This window comes from Poecilia latipinna, unplaced genomic scaffold (assembly GCF_001443285.1).
Source record: "Poecilia latipinna isolate Pla-1442-1.1 unplaced genomic scaffold, P_latipinna-1.0 Scaffold465, whole genome shotgun sequence".
NCBI classification, from domain to species: domain Eukaryota; kingdom Metazoa; phylum Chordata; class Actinopteri; order Cyprinodontiformes; family Poeciliidae; genus Poecilia; species Poecilia latipinna.
Genome location: NW_015113081.1, coordinates 150,439 through 173,653, shown reverse-complemented (window position 1 = coordinate 173,653; position 23,215 = coordinate 150,439). Strand labels below are relative to the sequence as shown.

Below are 23,215 nucleotides of genomic sequence, written 5' to 3'. Positions count from 1 at the left end.
TATATATATGTGCAAATCACTTCACATTTTCATGCACTCTCATGTTGACCTTTGTGCTTCTGATCCAGCATTTTAACAAACTACCTCCAGCACTTACCCAGAGCCAGAAAACAGAAGACCCACTGGACCACCGCGGCAGTCTGCAGCCTCCTGTGGAGGGGCACATCCACGGGTGCGAAATCAATTTTCATTTTTCTGTGAAAGAAGACAGACGAGCCGACGTGCCGCCGCCGAGTCCAAGAAGGACAGCAAGGGAAGGGAAGTCCAAAGTCTGCACTTCTCACCCGTCCACCATCGCCTCCTACTGACTTTTGGCTTATCTCGACTCAGTACATGGTTTGATTTCTCAGGATATATATCAGCTTCAGCTAACCTTTGACCCAGAAGGGTGCGTGATGCGTGAATGCAGAGCAATCGGACTCGAAGCCAAAGATCCGTGGGAAAAAATGGATGCCACGCGGCTTTTTCATTCAGATTTTTCCACAGTTAACTTTTGCTCTTGCAAAATGTGGCTCTTTATGAATGTAACCTCAGCCGGTTGAGCAATAGCGCAAGAGCGCCTCAGTGACACACAGTGATAAAGGTCATTTGGAGAAGGTTCACACATTTCTTATCACATAATGACACTATTAGCACTGCACAGAATGTCTTAAATATTTTTGCAATCCTGTTAGCAGATAAAGTGGTCAGTTTTCAGGTAGGTGCTGTTAAGAAACTGAACAATTTCTGTTAAATATTTCTTTTTGACAACATCCCAAGATGAATAATAAATTCACTGTCTACTTCTGCTGCCTCATTATGTTGAATTCCTCGTCTCACTGATGAAGCAAAAAAAACAAAAATTATGAGTGAAATAAAAATATAAACATGATGTTTGGAAACAGGCTGTCGGAAAACGCATACACCAGTTCTGCATTCAGACAGTGTAAGTGTGTTGTGGCCAGTGTGAAACAAGCCCTCTGGGTGCGTAATCAGCTCATATTATTCATGTATTCCACTGTTTGCTGACAGTGTAAAAAAAAAAAAAAAAAATTCATGAATCAGTAGGTTACTGATGATCAGCGCTGTAGCAGTAGCTGTTTTACACACTTTTGATTGAAGCAACTCCCCACTTTCGCTATCCAGAATCCACTTTCATTTCAAAAACATCCTCATTATGCAGCAGTTTGTGGCAGCAAAGTGTTTCTAATGTTTTTTTGTGACAAACGTTCAAGAGGATAATTCAATACTTCAGAAGTAGTTGCACCCCTCGGACTTTTCGCATTTCGTCCCAATGCTTTATCAAACATGAATGTACTCAATCCGGATTAACACTTTATTAGACGGTGTGAACATAACACCTGTCATGAACATGAAGGAGTCTTTATGAATGTTCATGACTGTTGTCATGAAGTGTCATTCGGTAAATAACGACACTTTTAATGCAATGTTGCTCTAAAAGTTGCATTAATATTCCATTAACTTTGCATTAAAATTTAATTATTTACAAAATAATGCAAAGCAGGCTCTTTTAATTTAGTTGTAATGCAACTTTTAAAGCAACTTTGCAATAAAAGTGTTATTTACCAAATGACGTGTCATGGTAACAGCCATAGACGTTCATAAATACTCCATGTTCATAACAGATGTCATGTCATGTCATGTTAATGTTATGCACACTCTGTCTAATAAAGTGTTAATCCGGATAGAGTAGGTGAGACCGGGTATGGTTGTAACACTTTTTGCTCCAGCACCTTTAACTCACAGAATATTTTGAGCTAGATGAGTTTTCAAACTTTTATACCAAATACCCACATTTGTTTACTACAAATGGCACCAATTCAAACCCCTGCAAGAATATCACAGACCTCATGAGTTCATGTCAAATACATGGTGTTCCTTTGTTACAACCTACCACGCTACCGGGGTAGGTTGTAACAGCTGCTGGGGTAAGTTGTAACAATTAGACAAAAGAAGCAAAAACAGAGGCCACACCATGTGATATGCTTCAAAAAGAGGTTTACTGAATTAAAAGAACAATACAAGAACAATGTCTGTCTCTCTCTGTGACTGACCATAACTCAAATATACTCTGTTTGTGTGCTTGTGTGTTTGTGGGTGTTTGATGTTACATGTTACTGCCAGTTGATATGCAAACTTTCTGACCTAAAAGAAAGAGGAATAGAAAATCAGAGTACATAGACACAAAAAGTTTTTTAATTTGTCTAGCACCTACGCTGGTATTCAATTCTTCTCGTCTCCAGTGACTAACCTGCCATATGCTTACCTCACGTGGAGTCAGTCCATAATACAGGTCTGCTGCCTGAGTCAAATAGTCAGTCAACACTTCCTCCTGCACCTCAGAGAAGACTTTGTTGCTGCTCCAATAACCTACACTGGGAAGATCACTGGACCCCTGTTCTCTCAGCTTCTGCAGTGATTTGCAGTATCTGCTCAGTGTTACATGGCAGATCCCATGCGCCTTCGCAACTGATCTGACTGACTTGCTCTTCTTTGTGACCTCATCAGATGCCTTTTTCAAAACATCTGCAGGCACACCTCTATCAGTCTTTTGTATCCACTGCCTAGGCATTCTGTAAAATTATTAAAATCAAAATGTTCTTAGTTATCAGCCATGTTTAGCTAGCTGTAGTAGCATAGCGGTTTGAAATTAGCACGGGAAAATGCATCACATTCTGCCTGAGAAGTTACACTTTCATCTAATGTAAGTCATATGGTTTTATCTGCAATATAAGTACTAAACAAAATGTAGTCATGGTCAAAAAATTTACTTTCTTACCTCAAAATCCGTTTTTTCCCCTTAGTATCCGTATGTGCCTGTTTCCAGCCTTGACAATCACAATATGGGATTGGGGAGGAAGCAGGTAAACACTGAAATGATCATGTGACTCCTATCTTATCCCTGATTGGTGGAACTGGTGCTCCCTATGTTACAACCATACCCGGTCTCCCCTACATTAAAGTTTGATAAAGCATTGGGACAGATAGATATCGATATCGTCAATTTTCACTTTTTGTACCTTTTTTTATTTTATTTTTTTTATTTTATTTTTTGTCAAATATCTATATCCATAGAGTCTATCTCGTACTAAAGGGTGCGTCAAATCCACGGTGTGCGTCGAGAGTTCTGTTGTATTTCAAAATTGAACATTCGTAGCAACCGCGTTTCCAGTAGAAATGCTTCCTATTTGTTTCAAATGTAATTTCTTATGCTATCTTCGTTTCTATTTAATAAAAGCGACCGCATTCTCGACTGTAACAGGAAGGTCATCATAGCTTTAATGCTGGCGCTAAACAGGAAGTGAAACTCTCCAGCTTGACTTGTATTTTCCTCTTCGGTTCCCGTCAGTGTCTCCGGGATGCTAAACAGGCGGGCGGGGCCGTTATTCCTTGCAGTGCAGCCCTGATGTAGCAGGACGACCAGAAGGGACACAGAAGGAGCAGAGGACGGTTCTCACGGTTCGGTTTGTGATATCGTTTTTTTTAATCTTTAGCATTCTTCAGATTAAATAGGATTCATATGCAGTCTTAACGTCTAAAGCGTCGGAGCCTTCTCATGCGGACATCTTGATTTTCTCACATCACTGTGTCGGAGAGCGGAACCGTATTTTTCTGTCGTGTCAGCCTGCTTGGAAGTAGCGCTATTTGTGTGTGTTTTTCTTTTTAGTGGAACTCTAAATCCCACAGCATGGCGTGGCCCTGCATCAGCCGGGCGTGCTGCATGGCCCGGTTCTGGAACCAGCTGGACAAGGCTGACATTGCAGTGCCTTTGGTCTTCACCAAGTACACGGACGTGTCGGAAATGCAGCACATCCAGCTGCAGCCGTCTCTCCATCCTCCCCAGGCCCGGGTCGCCATAGAAACGCAGCCGTCGCGCGCGGAAACCCGCTTGGCGAAAACGTCGCGTGGGCCGCGCAGGTGCGTCTCCGAGGAGCGCGTGTGCAGCTCGGTGATGCGCGAGGACTTCAAACATTGGAAAGTGCGGCCCGAGCCCAGCTGTAAACCCAGGAGCGAGTACCATGAGCCGGAGACACCGTTTAACACCGAGACCCAGTACCAGAAGGACTTCAAGCCCTGGCCCATCCCGAAGAGGTACGACCACCCCTGGATACCCAAACCCCCACCGAGCGCCGGCGACGACCACCGACCCAGGCACGTGAAAAAGCACGTAGCGCTGGATGCGGAATGCGGCGTGGAGAAAGGCGCCATTGCCGACAAGGTGCAGGAAAAAGACCTGCTGCAAGGGCAGGAGAGGAAAAAGCGGTCCGGTAAGCAGGAGGGGCCGAAAAAGGTGGTCCTGAAGGTGGAGGCAGAAGGCAGGGGGAGGGCGGCGGTGGATGCCCTGAACCGACAGATCAAGGAGGAGATCTCAGCTGGCAGCTCCTATAAGTAAGTGATTACTCCCCGTTTGTTGGTGTGTGTTGATCAAAGTGGATGAGACCGGTCGTCAGGTCCATACAGGTGTTAGGTGGTCATAAAAATGCCATAAAGTTTATAATTAACTGCATTTATTGTCAGGTAGTTTGACTAAAAGTGACTTTATTGCACTATTAATATTTCCGATGTTAACTTTATCTGATATAGGTGAATCTTTGCTTAGTACTTTGACAGATGTTTATCATTGGATTGTGAGAATTATGCCATTTTGGCAAAACATACTTTAAACCAGAAGTTTACATACACTGAATTAAAAATGACTTTCTATCTGAAACTGGTTTTCAGACAGAAAATGAGACCAAACTTCTCCTGTTTTAGGTCAGTTAGAATTACCTGGATAATGTCTGTTTGATAAATACCATAAAAACGAGATAAATAATATGTCAGGAATTTATTTGTTAATAAAAATTGTTTCCAAGGACGAGCCGGACTCCACAGTTCACTTCCTGGCATGTTGGCTGATTTCCTCTGACTTTCCCATTATGGTCCAATAGGAAAGCAGTGTGTGTCAGGTGTGGCCTTAAAATACATTCACAGGTTTACACTGCCACACACACAGTTATTTTAAGTCACATTTGATATATACAACATTTTATAACAACTGAAGGTTACAAAATTGATTATGACTAAATGCCACAGCATTATGAAAAGCACATAATACTGTGTTTTCCGGTATTTTTGTGATATACTGCCCCTTTAATAATAAAAAAAAAAAAAATCTCTGACCTATTCTTCCTGTCATTACGGTGGGAGTTGGAAACCTGAAATAATCGCTGTTATTCTAACTGACCTGAAACAAGAAAAGTTTTCTCTGATTTAACTTCAGACAGTGACAAAAAAACCCCCCAAAAGATCCAGATGAAATAGTCCATCATATAACTTAACAATAAATGTTTAAGATGTTCAATAATCTTTACTACACATCTTGTTTTGGCCCATTACCTGAAATCTGAGTGCATAAGTTGAACATTTGCTGCTTTCTTTGACAAGATAAACTGAGTGGATTTTTTTAAGGAAGAAATTGTTGCAGAATTTCTCTGTGCAGGATCACACTAAACTCATAAATCTGCCAACCGCTGCACAAACTTGTCCTTTCACGCCGTGTGTGTGTGTGAGAGCGCATTAAATGGCAATCAGCTTCAGTTTTCACCTCTGAATGCCACTAGGCTGAATGAAACCGGTTGCAGGATGCCGCTAACGTTCAGGTCCACGAGGCTAATCTCTGTTTTGTTATGCACCGTTCCAGACAACGATGGGGACGGGTGGAAGGATGCACGTCAAGTCATGCATGTTACTGCTGTGTGCTGCGTCTCCTCGCTGCATTTGAAAAGCCTGGTTTGTGTTTATTTAAGCCTGAGCCAGTGCAGGACGCTCAATTGAGTTTTTTTCTTTTGCAGTTTTTCATGCTTTGTCTTGCTATAAAAATAACCAGTGGTATGTATAGGCAGAAAATAATTTGGCTCAGTGCTGCTACTGAGCAGTCTTTGGTGGGAAGTGTGACTCGGTCGGCGTAGGCAAATGGCACCGTGTTAGTGCATCAGCAGAATCCTCCGGCTGTTTGGTGCCTGTGTTGTTTAGCAGTCAGCAGGGAGCAAAGCAGGCTCTCTCCATCAGCGCTGTAATAAGACGGCCTGCAGAAGCCAAGTCGACTCTGTTTTCGTCTGCCTGCAAAGACAGTAAGGAGGTTACAGAGTATAGAGACAAAACTATAGTTCATGAGCAAATGGTTGAAATCATAAAGTAGCGTTTTGCAGCTGAAACCATATTGTGCTACTTCCATTTTTGTCAGAAGGAATAGAATGTTAAATTGATTTTTAAAAAGTAGCGGACATGCCTTTTTCTCCTTATTTTATACTCTAGCTTGTTCATGCAAAATCATGTTTTCTACGTTTTATTGCCAAAAGTTTCCACCTGATTGTATCGTCATAAGTTTATTCCTGTGTGGAACAACCTTACGTGGATTTCTTGTGACCTTGGAGGCTTGGCTACGTTTTTCAGTCACACTGTAGACAACATCAGTCATCTATTGTTAGGGGGTTTGAACTTTGGATTAACCTGCAATGATATTAATTTTCTACTTGCCTTAATGAGAGAATTATGTATCTCTAAAAAGTAATTCAGTCAGGTTTTTTAATAAAATTTTCCTTTTGGATTAATAAAGTACTTTTGAATTGAATTGAATTGAGTTTTGCAAAGCAGTCTCAGTGGTTAACCTCAACTGGAAGGTGGGCGCCGAAAGCTGCTGGAGGTCAAGGCAAGAGCGGGACTTTCACTTCGCTGACCTGCGTAATAATCCTGCACCAGAAGAAGCTAAATGTGGTAAATCAGGACGTAAACAAGCCAGCAGTAAACACCTAAGTTCTTTTTTGTTTAGCTTCCTTTGTCTTGTATTGATCTTGTGACTCTGTATTGGCTCCCATTGCTTAAAACCTTTAAAATCGATCCATTTTTACCTCCATAAACAGTGCGCTGCTGTGTGACGTCGACGTTCTTCTTCTGTGCATGCGAGTCACAAACCGTTCACACACATGTCTGATTGCCATTGCATTTAATTAGTAGCATTAATAACCATGTTTGTTTTTGTTTTTTTTTTTAAAAAAAGGATTTTAGTTAAAAAAAAAAAATCAAAATGGCGTATTAGACTCAATTTGGGTCATAAGTCATTTTATTGTGAGTAACAGTGAAGTCCTGTATGGCTGCAGAGCTGTGTAATTCCTACTGCGCTCTCAAATGCAACATAACTATTACAAACAAGTAATGATTGTTGAAGACAGTGTGAATGAAAATGAATGATCTTGCAATCTAAGGTTTAATAGAAAAGTCTTATTTCTCTCGTCTATTTTTCTGTACAGAGTTGTCATTTATTTTGAAAAGATCTTGTCCAAAAAATTGGAGTATCTGGTGATACAGCACAGTTTTTTCATGTTTTAAGTGTAAAAACAAAACAGATGCATTGAAATTTGCAAAGGAGTAAATGAGACATAGTTTATTTTTTTCTTTGCACTGACATCTCTGCAGGAGTTGTTTTAGTTTTTCAGTGGTGCAGATAAAAGCAGTTGCTTTAATTTTCTACAACCGTTTTAAGAGGCCAATTATTTTTAATGTATTCAGAAAAAAACAACATTGATTCTCATAAAAAAAAAAAAAATCTGAATCTGCATAAACTGGTTTGAGCAGGTTAGAGATGTGATTGGTTCATCTCTACAAGTATTTGATACCAGTATCAAAATAGATTAAAACCCACTTGTCTTCCTTGCATGACTCTCTTTTACTCCTGGCTATTTCCTGACTTTCTATTTGAGAACACACAGTTCTCTAAAACACAAAGGCTCCTTTTAGTACCTGGGAAAATGCTAGAGGCATCTCTGTTTTGCTAACAACGGCGTTCGCCAGGGTGTTTTCTCTGAATTAGTGCAGCATTTTCAACCAGAACTCTTCCATCCAGCCTTCACATTTCCAACTCTCTCCATTATGCTTTAAATGTCATTTTTGTGTGACAATAAACGAGGCGAAAGCTGCTGTTGGAGCCTTTGTTCTTGTTTTCGTTCTGCTACCCACTCTGTTTCAAGACAAAAGCTATTCTTCGTCCTGTCAGCCTCGCGCGCTTTTCTATGTCAGTTTAATAAATAGCATTTAAAAAGTAGAGCGAGGAAACAAGCAGTGAGGAACGAAATGCGCCAAAAAACACAAGAGTCTTTCAGGTTCAGCGGGTTCAGAGTTTCTGATATATTTTATAATTTGTGTCACCAATTATTGTTTGACACATTTCTCTGAGCAGTAAAATCTCCGAAGCTTCCTGGGTTAGTTTTTACTTTGTCAGGGCAAACATAAAATCATGAAACCTCACAAAGAACGTCAGTTAAACTCCCAATGACTGCCGTCTACGTCACATTTACTAAAGAGCGCTATTAGGTGTAGCTGCATTTACACTGATCCGTTTTCAGGTCTAAACGCTCCCGAGAGTCGACAGACTGTGAACGGAGCAATCCCATACTCTGCCACGTTTTAGCGGGAGGAAAAAGCTTTGAAAGAAAATTGATTTTGTTCCTCAAAATAAAACCCACTCGTGTTCTGCTGTTGCCTCGGTTCAGAACATTCTCTGGAAAAGCTGCTTGTCTTATGTAACTTCTCTAATCTGGTTCTGTCGTATCTGCTCACACAGATTTGACAGTGTCATGTATTCCGATTAAATCTGACGCTGAAACTCTTTAACCCTGATGTCAATTCAAATAGAGACTGGCTCAATCCTCCCTGCAGCGTTTCAGTAATTGTGATTCATGAAAATGTTCCCTTTTAGCTGTAGAAGTCGCGAAACCGCAAGCGGTTCTAGAGGTTTTTAGGCGGCACAGAGAGAAAGGAGGGAGCTGCTGAGCAGAAACCAGAAGCTGCACCGGCTGACGCAACAAGAACGGCTGCTGAGAACGAAAGCTGGGGCTGTGCGCACAGGGAGATCGATGGCCTGGACGACTCCGACCAAGGCCGGCTCTCACCAGTGTTGGTGTGGAATTAGAATCACCGAGAGGGAAATTTGTCTTCGCAGTATCAGTGCACAGATTATAGAGCTTCTGAAAGAAGCTGCAACTGTCAGACAAATTGTCATGAGGAGAGGCGAAAGGCTGACCTGTTATCAAAACTCAAATGCACAAAGAATCCAAGCAAAACTGAACAAGAAGGGATGAAATATAAAGGCTGGATCTAAGATGAAGTAAACAACGGGGATATAATCAAATGCAAACTCAAACACTTCACAGTTGTGACAGGAATAACATTAAACTGCATATAAAGCTGATGAAAGATCTAAATAATAGAGAAATACACCGGGGTTAAAAATACCACATTACAGCATATAAAATAAGCAGAAAGCAGAGCTAATAAGCAAAGAGGACAAGCCAAAAGTGTATGGAAGAACTGTTTTTATTTGTTTTAAAGAGATTTCAAAGTACAGTTACACAGTAACGGACATGCGGGAGTTTTCAACAACAATTTCTGTAGCAATTTTCCACCCAATGAGAGTTCTGTCCAAAGGATTTCACAGAGAAATAATTTAGTTTTTTAAAGCTTACAGCAGCATGCGCAAATTTTTATGCACTATTCTACTATCCAGTTGAGTTTTACAGCTTTGACCTTTCCGCACAGCGATTATTCCAGATTCTCTGAATCTGTTGATGATGTTATGCACGGTTGATGATGATAACTTAAAAGTCTTTGCTATTTTACGCTGGGTAACACCATTCTGGTATTGCTGCACTATCTTTCTGTGCAACAATGGTGGAATTGGTGATCCTCTTACCATCTTGGCTTCAAAGACACCGACACTCTAAGAAGCTCTTTTTATACCCAATCATGTTGTCAATTGACCTAATTAGTGTTAATTTGTTTCCCAGCTGTTTGTTATATGTTCAATTTCCTTTTTCCAGCCACATATTGCTACTTGTCCCAACTTTTTTGGGATTTATAGACACTGTGAAATTTTGAATCAACATATTTTTCCTTTAAAATGTTACATTTACTCAGATTAAACTTTGATCTGCCATCTATGTTCTATTATGAATAATATGCCATCTCCACATCAAAAAGTTAATTCAGTTTTTATTCACAATTTGCTTAGTGTCCCAACTATTTTGAAATCCGGTTTGTAGATGCAGGTGACCGCTAGAGAACGTCCCGTGTTGATTCAGGTAATCTAAAATATCCCAAAGGGTTGTGCCTTCTTGCACCATTTAATTCCTGCTGTGATGTATTGGCAAGTTTGAAATGCATGAGGGCTACTTCACAACTCTACAAAAACTTTAATTATCTTCCCGATCCATTTCTCTAGAACGGCGTCAAAATGGGGGAGAGGTAGAATCTATGTAGCACTTTTCTGGTCATACTGAACACACACAATCATACACCTTTTCACAGATTGGTAAGTTTCTTACTCAAACCCAAGTTAGTTCTCTGTATCCTCCTCATAATCACCTTTACATTTAGCCCAGTTCTGCGGTTTGCGATGTGTGTAAGCGACTTTGTACCACATCAGGACTGGACCCCGACCCGGCTGTCCTTCCATCAGTGCCACTGTTCAGTCAGACAGATGAGGTCTTTCTCTGAGCATCCGTTCTCTATGACAGAAGGTCAGCAGGGTCGGCTCTCCGAAGCAGGTTAACCACACAGTGCAGAATATCGGGGAGGAAAATTACACAGACTGGCTGTGGAAACCTCCATAGTAAGAATGTGAAAATAAGAGTCGAACTAAAACGGAAATATCCCCTGTAGTTTTATGACTGTTTATTTCTCACTTCCAGTGTATGACTTGTTTTTCTCTAAAATTGCATTCATTTTATTTCAGAAATTTAACTTTCCCCTCAGTCAAATAAAGGCAGGTGATACCAGGAAGTCACAACACATTGAACATTCAGAGTGTCATGACTGGTAGTTTCAGTCAGAGAAACTATAAGTGTTACTATAAATGTTTGCTTGCTTCAGCACATCAGAATCAAAGGATTGGGTCACCAGCAGAACCCAGTAGAACTGGACTGAAAGCTCAGTTTGATCAGCTGCATCAGATTAGGACACATCTAAAGGTTACAGGACTCTGTCCCTGGGGTCCTGTAAAGTTTAAAATACTGTTTTTATTTTGTTTTTTTAGCTTCAATTGTTCTAATTCATGCATAAATGGAAGATATTTGCATTAATAATGCGCTGATTGAATGCTGAGTTTTATACAATGTTGACCTGCCAGCTGTAATTTCAGCCAAATATTGTTTAAGGGCAGTAATGTGAGGAGACATCAGAACAGCTTTCATGGTATTTCTTTCTAACCTTTAAGAACAAATAATCATCTATAGGGATGCACAATATATCCAAGAGTTAATTTGCTTCAGGTAAGCAAATGTATTTATGTTTGTCGGCATGACTTAATATATTTAATTGGATAAACTTAATTTGATTACTTATAGCAAATTAACTTAAATTTTTTTATTTTTCAGTGCACCACGAAACAGCTTCTTGCAGCTCTGTGCTTCTTTTGACACATTTTAAAACGTGCTTCTGCTTCTGAAATTAGCATAACTTCGCATCTTATTCACTCAGTAACTGCAGTCCATGTTGAAGTGTGTTGTTTTTAGGTGGGACCTGGTATAAGCGCTCAGCTACGATGCGTTCGCTGATTGGGAAAATATCCTATTTTTGAATTTCAATCAGGGCCGATCAAGAGGAAAATCAGCCTGCCCTTCAAATCAATATGTTTTCCAAAACATTATCAATGAAGACAAAACTGCTGCTGTTTAACGGAAAGTTTCAGCCTACGATGCGACGCTGAACGCAAACTTTTTAATCTTAGTACCAAGAACCTCCTGATCTGAGAGACACAGGCTGTATTGTTACGCGGTCATATGTCGATGAATAGAAGTGATGTTGCAGTGCAGACCGGTGTTTCACACTGTGAACCCTGTCTGTTCTCACAATCTGCCCCTCTTTCTCTAACACATGCACACTCTGGTGTCATGTGGTCGCGCCGTACTCCTGGCTGCGATGGCGGTTGTATAACGTTTCTCTGCGTCGAGGCGTCTTGGCCCGCTGCGGCCTCAGAGATGGACTTCAGTCCCGTTACATAATGCAGGATTCTCGCCTCTGTTCTGCAGCGTTATTCCTGCACTCAGCAGCCAAGGCATTGTTGCTGTTAGCAGCCTGCGTGCTGCAGATGGGATGCTTTATAAAGCAGCGAGGGACCATATGTTATGAGCTGACTTTATTTTTAGAGTAATGAGATGATAAGGTCACGGCAGATGGTAGATGTGTTGTCGGGTTTTTTCCTTCTAGTTTTAAGACTTTATTTTCTTTGTTTACTTCCTGTTTATCCTGTTCTGCTGTGGCAAAAAATACGGATTAATAACTTCTTTTTTTTTTACTTTTTAAATGAACATTTGTATCTCTTGGAGTATTATAATAAAAACCACACTGTAAGTCTCAACAGCTGGGTTAGTTTTCTGGGTTAGAGGTCACTTCTGTAGCAAAAAGTTTCAGTTTTAAAAGTTTTGTTCTTCCTCTGATTTTTGCTTTTTAATTCCTCACTGACTGTCATGATCCGTGTTTTTTCTGTATTATTGTTTTGAGATTTTCTGTGTTTAGTCCTGTTTCCCTGAGTCTCTGTGTTGTCCTGTTAGCCCTTGATTGTTCCCAGGTGTGTCTCGTTCCCTCGATTTGGTTTCATGATACCTTTTTTGTTGTTTTCTCCCGACAGAACCGAGTTCAAGGCGTACAAAGACGTGAAGCCAGTGAAGATGATTCGGGCCAAGTCCCAGTACCTGCCTCCAGATGAAAAGACGAGCTTAGAGACCAGCTACAGCGCCAACTTCAAAGCGCTGGCTCCGCTGCAGCCCACGGACAACAAGGCCCAGGAGAGGAGGAGGATACGCAGTTTGTACAGCGAGCCTTACATCGAACCCAGCAAACAGGTGAGAACAAACTCACCTGACTGCGTAGCGTAGTTCTGAATCAGCAAGAGTGATTTTCAGTGAAACCCTTGCCTGTCTCACCTTCACGTTTTGCTCGTTTCCTGGTGGATCTGTCCAAATAAAGAACTAACTTGCATCAGAGCTGGAGACGAAAACCTCTCCGCTATGCAGTGTTTTTCCAAAGCATTCGTATTTTTCACGTTTTTAAGTTTGTCGCTAAAAGAAATGAATGAATCACATGATGCATTAAAATGAGTTTGATTGTTTCCAATCTGGGGTTTAATAGTTTTTGAAGGGCAATTTGGTTTACAGACATCATAATCTGATTTATTTATGGTTTCGGTTGTGTGTGCTTTTTATTTCCCTTTTATTTATTGCTTTAGGTTGTTTTTTTTTTGGGGGGGGGTATTTCAGGTTTTTTTTTTTTGCAAAATTCAAGTGTATTGTTCTTTCAGAGAGCAGAATTTCATTAGTATGCCATTATCAATAAATTACTTAAAAATAGTCTCAAAACAACAATATAATTGTTAATTACAGTTATTGCTGGGACAATTTATCGTCCAGCAAATTTTGTCATGGGGACAAATTCATTTAGACTCACACATTTTGCTACGGTGCAACCACAAACTTCAGTTTATCTTGTTGGAGTTTTATGGAAGATCAACATAATCTAATAGAAAACTTGTGGCTATCAGCGTGTTTATTCTTATTACAAACAAAACATCTGAAAAGTGTGGCATGCACATGCTACTACTCTATAACACAAAAGCCCAATAAAATGACATTTGTGGTTGGAACGTGACGAAATGAAACAATTTGAAAGCTGCACATGCATTTGTAGGGCACTTTATGGACTTGTGTTGTGTTGAAACGTTTATAATAATAATAAATAATCAAACATGGGGCCTGTTTCAGCTCAGGAATCACCTGTTTGCTGTCTGACATCCTTAGGTTGACAGGTATAGTGTCCCGCGCTCTAAACCTAAAAAGCCTGGAGCCGCAGCAGCAGGCCAGGGTAAACCGGTGAGGAAAGCCAAAGATAAGCAGAGCGCCGCGCTGAAGGGCTCCAAGAAGACGACCTCGGAGAACCAGCCTGAGAACCGGCCGGCGGTCAGGGACAAGGAGAAAAGTAAAGAGATCAACAACAAACTGGCTGAGGCAAAAGAGTAAAAATCATTTAGCACTACTTCTCCTTTTTTTCTCCTTTCTTTCTTTTTGTGGGATACAAACCCAGAGGCTGCAAAATTGGTTCCAAGTTCTTGTCTTTGTTTTCGTCCTTCTCTAGCTGCTTCCTTCTTCTTCTTCTCCTCTGTCCTCTCACTACCTCCTGGCTACATTTCTACTCCAGTAACATGTCAGGGTGTGAACATGACATGCCATTGCTCTTCCTGTCTCACTCTATACTAGATCGCTATAGTAACGAGTGGGCGGAAGCATCCTCTTTCCCGTCTCCGCCATTTGATGCCACCCACCTCCCCCCACTCTGCTCGCCTCCATCTCCAGGTTGCCATGGCTACTCGGCTGCCCGGCCAACCAATGGATGACTTTTGTTGCATGGGCCCATTTACAAGCACGTCTGAAGGGTTGGCTTTGATCAGCTGAGCAGATTGCTTTGTAGAGTTTATCAAGGATTTATCTATATTTTTTTTTCCTTTCTTTTTGTTTTTTGTTGTTTTTTTTGAGGGAGGAAGGCTTGAAGAAAAAGTGACTCATATTGGCTCTTTTGAAAAAAAAATTATTATTTTTTCTTTTTTTGAAGATGCAAACTGGAAAATCTTTGATAAATGTCCAGCTTGGTTATTCATGATGTGTGCGTGTGATCCACAGCTTGTTCTGTACTCGCTCTGTTTGCCTTTCTGTCACTGTCTCTGAAAGTGTGTTTGGCATTTACCATCTCTGCTTTGGTAAATGTGAAAAATGTGAAAAGAAAAAAAAAAATGTCATTTTCAGATCGAAAATGTCTTTGATTCATCTGCAGATCCTGTTCTCCCATTCAGCATCTGCTCCTTTCATGTGAGCCTCATTCATACCGCAGTTTGTCCTGAAAGCGACGGTTAGGTTACATTAAACCGATTATGCATTAAGGCCTAGTCTGTCAGAGAACAGAGGAGGATTCCCTATGAATTACATAATGCTGTAATGCAAGCGTAACCCTTTTAAACCGCAGTACTATCATTTCTCATAATAAGGGTTAGGGAGGGAGGCACTCAGAGGAGCTGGGAACTGTTCGTGTTTGTTTCCTGTGTGTCTGTCGCACAACGTTCTCAGCTTTCAGCCTGACTGCTCTTAACTCAGTGGAATCACCTCCAACACTCTCTTTATTAGCAAGGCTCCTCCGTCTGAGAAGCCACAGTGATGCGACTGTGTGAACGCAGAGACACACGCCTCCCTGTACGGCCTCTTTTGTTATGCACTGATGTTATTTCACTGACTTGGGACGACAAGAAACAGATCATAATTCAGCTTTTAGATTATTCATTCACGGATGCACAGTGACAGAGATGTCTGTTTTCCATCTACTTCAGATATTAGGGATGGGGTGGTTTTGTTGGTTTTAAATGCTAATTATGAAAACAAACACCGCTAGTAAAAAAAAAAAACTGGGATTTTCTACACCACAGCATATTTTTTGTTACTTTGTCCTTACAGCTCTGTTCACAATAGTCAGCGAAGATAGTCATATTTATTTTTTAGGACTCAATTAAAGTTTCTAATTGAGTTAATTGCAGGGTCTGTAATTACTTAACCGCAATTATTCCCATTTTAATCAAAATCTAAATATCAAGTAAACAAGCAACATTATTAATTTAAAAAAAATATATTTTCTGAATAAATAGAGGTCAACATCAAAGATATGTATTGTTTTTAATCTATTGCTTGTGCGTCAGATTTACTGGCATGTCAGAAACAAGTGAGTACAAAGGTTCCTGTCGCAATTTTTGTATGTAAAATTTGATTTTTTGGTGTTAAAATCGATATTGTTAACTAACTAAAGTAACAGGTTAAAGTCCAGGAGCTAATCAAAACTGCTACTATTTTTGCTAATGCTAAAATGTGCTTTATTTAAAAAATATATATTCAGCAACTTTCACAATATGTTAGAGATGCTGGTGAGCGTAATCAGATAATTTTTAACAGTGATACAAAGTCCTGCTTACTTCTGCTTAATGAGCACACCATGCTAAATGCTAGCAGGTCACATAGACAACAAATGTTTGGTTTGGACTCTGAGTAAAATAAAACACTAAGCTGGCTATTTCCAGTTACACTGGTGTGTTAAAAATGACATTAGGGAAGAACTGAGATGTATCAAGTTTTGCAAAAGAAAGCAGTAATTTTTATGACATGTCATCTAGACTGAGAGATCAAGAGTTTCAGCAGATAACAGGAAGGCTTGTTGGAGCTCAGCACAGTTGCTCTGTTTTCCTGCTGCTGGATTTGGAAATGGCAGCCTTTCAGAAATCTCAGAGACAACCATCCACATCCTGTAGCATAATGCAGCTTTAGCTATGCTAGCCTCACTCTCTGTGCCGATCGCTAAAGACAGAACAAATGGTAAAACCTACAATCATTTTTACCTTGTTCTTAGCTAATAGTAAAAGCCTGATGTACAGGAACTGCTCTTTCACACAGCAGGGTTGCTCCTGGTGTAAATAATTAATGACACCCTACAGCTAGAGGGCTAGAAAAATACATTAATAATGGTATTCTTTTATCCTCTTATATTGTATTTTTAAGAGAAAATCAGCATCGGCACGTCTGAGATCTACAAACACAGAAGGTTGAGCATTTATGAAAGCCTGTTTTTGCCACGAAAGGAAAAATAACAGCCCGTAAATATGGATGAAAATTTGTTTTTGACTGAAAGTAGAAATGACCTTCAAAGTCAGAATTAACTTTTTCTGTCTCATTATTAGTTTTATAACTAAAACTTTCTATCTCATGATTATGACTTTGAAAGTAGAAATTATGACTTCCTACCTTATAATTAGGACTTTTTTTCCCAAAAGTATGACTTTAACTCTCGTAGTTACGACTTCCTGTTGGACTTGTATACTTTCAATCATGGCACAAATGGGCTTCCATAAACATTGGTCCAAAGAACTGATCGGCGCAAAACTTTATCAGTGTTAGGATCCGTGTTGTAACCTGACACTCAAACTAGCAAAGTAATTGCTAGTTTAGCTATCATTTCTATACCTGTTCTTATTCGTGGTACAATCACAAATTGTGTCTTCTTGCAACTGAGTTACACAGCTGGTAAAATAAATTATAAATGTCTTGATAACGGATGGATGTTTCTAAGCTCAGACTGTAAAAAAAAAAAAAAAAAGTCAAACAATCCCAGACGTCTTTGTCAGGATACAACACTGCATCCCGTTCTTGGGTCCGTCAGAGCCGTAAAGCCTTGTTCTGTGTCGCGCCGCCGCCGTTTTGTCTGCAGCTCAACATCTCCTTCATTCAGAATGGCTGAAAGTTGTGACTCCTCGCTTCGTCTCCTCGGCAACCATCACCACCGCACACATTCAAGCTGAACACCAACCCCATCTGGGACATGGGCCCGACTCATTAGCATTTTGCAGCCTTTGATTGGTGTTTGGGGGGGGTGGAGGGGGGGTGCAGAGGGGGGGGGGGCAGCGGGGTGGAGAGGGGGGCACCTTGTCTTGTAAATGTAAATTATTACACCACACACTCGGTGCTATCTATATGTATTTATTAGACAAAAATAAGGATAGAAAGTATGCTAAAGAAAGCTATGTCTTGGACAAAAAAAAAGAAAAAAACTGTGACGTGCTTGTGTTTTATCTGCTTGGTCTTATTTAATGAAACATTCTAAAAAAATGCAAAAAAAAAAAAAAAGCAGAAAAAGCAGTGTGTTCTTTGCTTCTTTTCGTTAAGAGGAATGGTTAAAGGTTAGTTGGTTGCAGGTGTCTGTCAGCATTTCCCCTGTCCCAGTCTGTGTCTGTGTGACAGACGACATTGTATCGGCTCTATCCACATGGAAGAGAACGTAGCTTTCACATCCCCCCAACCCCCCTTAACCTTTGACCCCTCCGCTACGCTTAGCGCTAAGAGTCGCGCCGCATTCTGGCATGAGCCGAAGCTGCTGCTGCTTCTTTTTTCCCGACACGCGCATGTTTCTCTGATGGTGTGGGGACTGAAGAATATATTATTCTCACATCACTTCCCAATATATTCCAAGAACTCATCGGGTTTACGGAGCGACATGCGCGTGAGAAAAGAAGACGCTCATTCCAGAATAAACATGTCATGTGCTTCAAACAACCAAAAACACAGATGTGTGATAGACTTACCTCTCTCCTACATGTCATTTCTAACTATTACTATTGTTTTTACTATTATTAGATGATGCTGTGTCCAGTTTGTTCTGTGCTAATGAGTGACATTCTGATTCATTTGAAGGGTTGTGCTAAAACAGTACCACTACATACAACTCTGCCAGCCAATCCGAGATATTGGCTGGGTGCAGACCCTAAAGCAACACCTGTGGGGCTGTGCACTACCCGATCCCAGGTAAACCCAACGCCAGGAGCAAACGAAAGCCAAACGCAGCCAGAAAATGCCTCTCATTCTCATTCATACCTGCTCATGGAGTCGTGATCCGCTTTTGTTTTGGTTTTTTTGTTTGTTTTTTTTCCGATTACAGTTGCACAGTTTTCAGATTTTTTTTCTTCTTCTTTATTACTATTATTATTGTTGTTATTCAGACCAAATCACCACATTCTTTGCTCGACTCCCCTCCGTGTTTCTCTTCCATATGGACGCTAGAGTGGGAGGGGAGGGTGAGACGGAGGCCGTGTCTCACATCCCGCCCGCAGCTTCCCTTAAGGAGGCCTGAGGTGTAGTCCAGCCATCTCCAACCATTCCTGAACCAGCTGTTGTAATGCATCCGGCCTCCATGGTTTCTGGAAACTGCATGACTGGATCTGTTTCATTTGAAGAAGCAGCCCGCTCATGTAGTGCCTTGCGAAAGTAACTCTGTCCCCACGGCCCGCAAACTTCAGTGCATTTTATTGGGATTCTTTGCAATAAACCAACACCAAGTGGCAAGTGGCTGTGAAGTGGGAAATGTGACACGGTTTTCAACTTATCTGAAAAGTGTGGTGTGCTTTTTTTTTATCCGATGACCCTAAATAAGATCCAGTAGTACTAAGTGACTTCAGAAGTCACCAAATGAGTAAAGAGTGGATAATTTGAAATCAGTATAAGTGATGATCTTCCCTTAATTTAACGATGTGAAAGTAACTTCTGCAGATAAACACTGAATTTACATTAAACGTGTTTAACGTCTTTAAATCAGACATTCCTCAGAAAACATTAGAGACCAAACAACAGCAACAAGCCCGACACACAGCGTGAGTTACAATAGACTGAGTTAGCTTAAAACCGGGGAGTTTTTTTATTTTTATTTTTTTTGACTCAATTGAAGAAATATTTTGTCTCTTCTCAGCAATTAAAACAAGATTTAGGTCAGTCTTCATTTGAAAACACTGGCTGTATTTAGTCAAGTTTTAATATAGCAGTAAGAAACAGATTTGGGTGAACAGAGGTGTACTGTTTAGAGCATAGGTCGATTAGCAGTAGTAGTGGTTACCATGACAACAGAAGAAAACCAGAAAGGTTGGGCAAGACCGTCTAAAAGTTTTCTAAGTAGATTTCAACTTAAAAGCCAAAGTTTAGTCCTAATTTATTTCTTGAGCACCCTTGGTTTAAAGCATATTCGCGACTTAAACTGACTTAGTCAAAGTCCAAAGCTACATTTCTTTATTAATATTATTTATAATTTGGCAGTCGCAGATAGTTGCTCTCTGTCGAATGTAGCTGATCTTGAGCTATCTTGAAAACGAGCGCTAGAATAAAAATCTGTGTAAACCGTGTATCATTTCCCATCCGCTTTACGCACAACTTCAGTTTTGGTGTTGCACACAGAATCCTGATAAAAAATAAATAAATAAAAAAACAAACATGAAGTTTGAAACATGACAGAGTGTCAACCAGCCAATGCGGGTGTCAACACGTTTGCAAGGTATTGCATGAGGCGGGTCTCTCATGTGCTCTGCTCACATGATGAACTCTCTCTCTCTCTACCGTTAGGCCAAAAAGTGAAAGTTTCATTTTTCTTCTGCACTTTTACCCTCGTTTGCATTCGAATGTGTTTTCTGACGCATGCCGCCACTGTTTTCTGTTGGACCTGCAATCTGAGTTTCACTCCCACGTAGAGGCCTAGGCCTTGACCTCTGTCTGAGCATGGAAATAAGATGGGGGGTGAGTGTGAATGGAATGAGGGAAGCAGCGCCTCCTCGGAAAGACACATGTCAGAGGAAATTGTAAGTGCATGCTAACGATCTAATTGTTCCTTCTGATTTGTTTTAAGTGAGATTTTCTTTTTCTTGTTTTGTTTTTTTTCATTGTCGCACTGCATTTTTTTTTTTTTTTTAGCTACCGTGAGACCCTCATTCCTCAAATGACAGCTTGGAAAGCGATTGGATGAAACAGCAGATTGAAATCTGAGTATCTGTCAGTTTTTAAAGGAATAAATTGAGATGTTTTTTTTTAACATTTGTATTATTAAAAAAAAAGCCCATTGTTAGCTTTATTCCCCAGTAATGAGCGGTCTCAGGGTGCTTAGCTCAACACGACGACTTTGTGTTTTTGTCCAACGTAAATCCCTTATCCTCTGTCTCTTTTTGTCTCTGTCTGGTATCTTAAAAAAAAAAAAAAAAAAAATCTGCTGCCTCCTAGAGATTCTAAAGACGAGGTTCTCCGACCCAGTCATCATCATTCCCAGGGTGCTGCTGGAGGAGGAACACAGCCACTGCTGGAGGGAGGCGAGCCTCGGAGGAGCAGCGGCGGCGTTCGCTTTGCCCTAGACGTGACCCAGACCGAGTAGTTCGGCTCCCGCGGACAGAGGCGGACTGCAGCGTCGCTCTGCTGTGTATATATCTAGAGTTTGAAGTTGGATTAGTTCAGGAGGCAAACCCAACAACAGGAGTCACAAAAGAAAGAAGAAAAACTCTCCACCCTCCAGGAGGATAAGCGGGTCGTTGGAGAAGCGTTGGCGCATGTTCGACCGCGGCCTCCGGATCCGACGTCCTCGGCCCTGTTGACCCCCCCGTGGCATTACGACACAAGGTGCTACATCATTTTCTGGTCTCGTCCATCCTGTCTGAAGAGCACACGTCACCATTGTTAGTAGTCACGTCACACCGAGAAGTGCTTAATAATCCCACAATAAAAAATAAGAAAAACTGTACCACACATCGATCACTTTTAGTCGGAATAAATCAGTAAAACTTGCCTTACTGTAGTGAGGCTGTTGTTCTTTTCTTTGTCATTATTATTATTGTTTTGAGGCTGAGAACAGGAAAAGCGTCACAGAGGGAACGGCTTACAGCCACGGTAGAGATTTTAATGGCTTTTTCAAAACATCAAAGTTTTTCGTTGTAGTGAATAAGCTGACAGAGAGCCTGCAAAAGTCAGACCTCGTCTTCTTTTTAATTTTCCATGTTCTTATATGCATAGATTTTTACAAAGTGACGTTTTTCTCTCTCATACTTTTATTTCCCCTTCATATCCTGTTTAAGACATGATTTTCCTGCATGTTTCACTTAGAGGTTCGTTTTGCAGAACAGAACGAGGACAGACTGAATCCTGAGGGGTGTCAGTGCATTAATCAGCATGCAGAATGGGAACAGGTGATTGGACAGCAGAAGTCACGGTGATGCAAGGAATAACATGAATATCACCTCTGGCTTGGGGACACTTTTACATAAACTGCTCAGTGCATTTAATCTGGGAGGAAAACATTAATTACCGCTGCCAAAACCCGAGGTGCATCTCTGAATCAGAAGTCAACCTGACTTTCTTCACGGTGCTTCTGACCCATTTAGAATATCCTGCAAGGTCACAGGCTGACCCAGTGTATGCACACACAGCGAAGCTGAGCTCCCTGTCTGGGTCGGTCTGTGTTGTGCTCTTGTCTCTGATGAACACTTGGGGACGGGGTGGAGCTCCATGTGTCAGTCTCAATCAGCCAGTCAGCCATCTTCATGATGAGACGCTCATTTATAATTCATAACCCCAAAGCTAAGGTTTGAAATTGCCACGTTGTTGCTATTGTTATGACTCCACAACATGAAGACTACGAGCTCAGTCTTTATTTGAAATGCATCAATCTGCAGCATTTTCTTTGATTTTTCTGTTTAATAAAACACACACACACACATACATAGGTACAGCACTTATGCTTCAATGCAATGCCAGTTTAGGGTTTCATCATTTTTTGTTTAATTTAAAGTTAATGTCGCTATCGCAGTTAAATTCTCTTTGATTTGTTTCAGTGCCTAGAAAAAGCTCTGAAACCTGGAAGTGAGGCAGAAATCCATATTTGGCACAAAGTTTACAGCCTTGACATGTTGCTACATTGAAAGCATATTTATCGCTTAGCATTTATTAAATTAAATTAAACAAAGCAGCATCTCTGGCCTTTAGATTATACAATATATTTCTTACATTGGCAGTAAGGATTCAGAGGAATATTTATATCTTTATAGTATATTTAATATATTAATATTCAATATCTTATGTTAGAAAGTAATATAATGTTCTGTTTTATTTGCATTTGAGTTCATGGCATCAGGAGATACACTGGAATCAGGCGGATTAGATCATTTTAGTAAAAATTGCTGCAGATAAGTGACTCCTGACAGATTTACACTGAAGCCTTTGAGTTGGAGTTGAGTTGTAAAGATTTCAACCTGGTGTGAATAGGTGACTTGAGGGAACCCAAAGCTAAGATAAGATGGTGAAGCCGAAACAAATGGTGGGTGATGACGATTTTTACAACTTGAACTGATATGAATTTGGTTAATGTTCTGTTTAAAATGCTAAGCTGTATTCTGATTTTATCAAGTTAAGCAGATGAGTGATTTGCCTCCACTTGTTTCACACTCAGTCTGAATCCATGCTACTTTAGCTTATCCATGCTACTTTAGCTTAACCTATACTTCTTTAGCTTACCTATGCTACTTTAGCTTACTTATGCTACTTTAGCTTACCGATGCTGCTTCAGCTTACCCATACTACTTTAGCTTACCTATGCTACATTAGCTTACTTATGCTACGTTAGCTTACCGATACTACGTTAGCTTACCTATACTGCTCTAGCTTACCCATGCCACTTTAGCTTACCTGAAGCATTTCTGTCTTTCTGACTCCCAGTCCGTTGCAGTTTTTATTACTTCTTCTCTCTGGTGTTGACTGGAATCAAGGTGAAGGCATAGACTGTACCGCGAGTTCAGGCACGGTGGCGCTAATTG

At 40.6% G+C, this 23,215-nt stretch overlaps 2 protein-coding genes across 6 annotated transcripts in view; one reads left to right on the top strand and one right to left on the bottom strand.

Annotated features, from left to right (window-relative positions):
* Positions 1–1,390, bottom strand: part of mogat2 (monoacylglycerol O-acyltransferase 2) — a 14,108-nt gene extending 12,718 nt beyond the window's left edge. The window contains exon 1 of the mRNA XM_015039205.1: positions 98–1,390. Within this exon, the coding sequence (XP_014894691.1) occupies positions 98–191 (94 nt within the window). The 5' untranslated portion in view covers positions 192–1,390. The remainder of the gene's footprint in view (positions 1–97) is intronic.
* Positions 1,391–3,100: 1,710 nt separating this feature from the next.
* On the top strand, positions 3,101–21,128 carry map6a (microtubule-associated protein 6a). 5 transcript variants are annotated; one of them, XM_015039200.1, is made up of 5 exons: positions 3,101–4,389; positions 12,662–12,875; positions 13,827–14,041; positions 18,300–18,410; positions 20,640–21,128. In XM_015039200.1, exons 1-5 carry the CDS (start codon positions 3,689–3,691, stop codon positions 20,785–20,787), a joined length of 1,389 nt encoding a protein of 462 aa, XP_014894686.1. In that variant the 5' UTR covers positions 3,101–3,688; the 3' UTR covers positions 20,788–21,128. The 5 variants fall into 5 exon arrangements, with proteins under 5 accessions (XP_014894686.1, XP_014894687.1, XP_014894688.1 ...); XM_015039201.1 differs by lacking the exon at positions 18,300–18,410 and having other exon boundaries at positions 3,103–4,389; XM_015039202.1 differs by lacking the exons at positions 18,300–18,410; positions 20,640–21,128 and adding an exon at positions 14,283–15,473 and having other exon boundaries at positions 3,103–4,389; positions 13,827–14,004.
* The last annotated feature ends 2,087 nt before the right edge of the window (positions 21,129–23,215 follow it).

Bases quoted from the DNA above. Each gene is read 5' to 3' on its own strand.
- map6a (XM_015039200.1), top strand. From the start codon at position 3,689: ATGGCGTGGCCCTGCATCAGCCGGGCGTGCTGCATGGCCCGGTTCTGG. The intron at 4,390-12,661 runs GTAAGTGATTAC...TTCTCCCGACAG, and splicing joins TCAGCTGGCAGCTCCTATAA to AACCGAGTTCAAGGCGTACA. The intron at 12,876-13,826 runs GTGAGAACAAAC...TGACATCCTTAG, and splicing joins ACATCGAACCCAGCAAACAG to GTTGACAGGTATAGTGTCCC.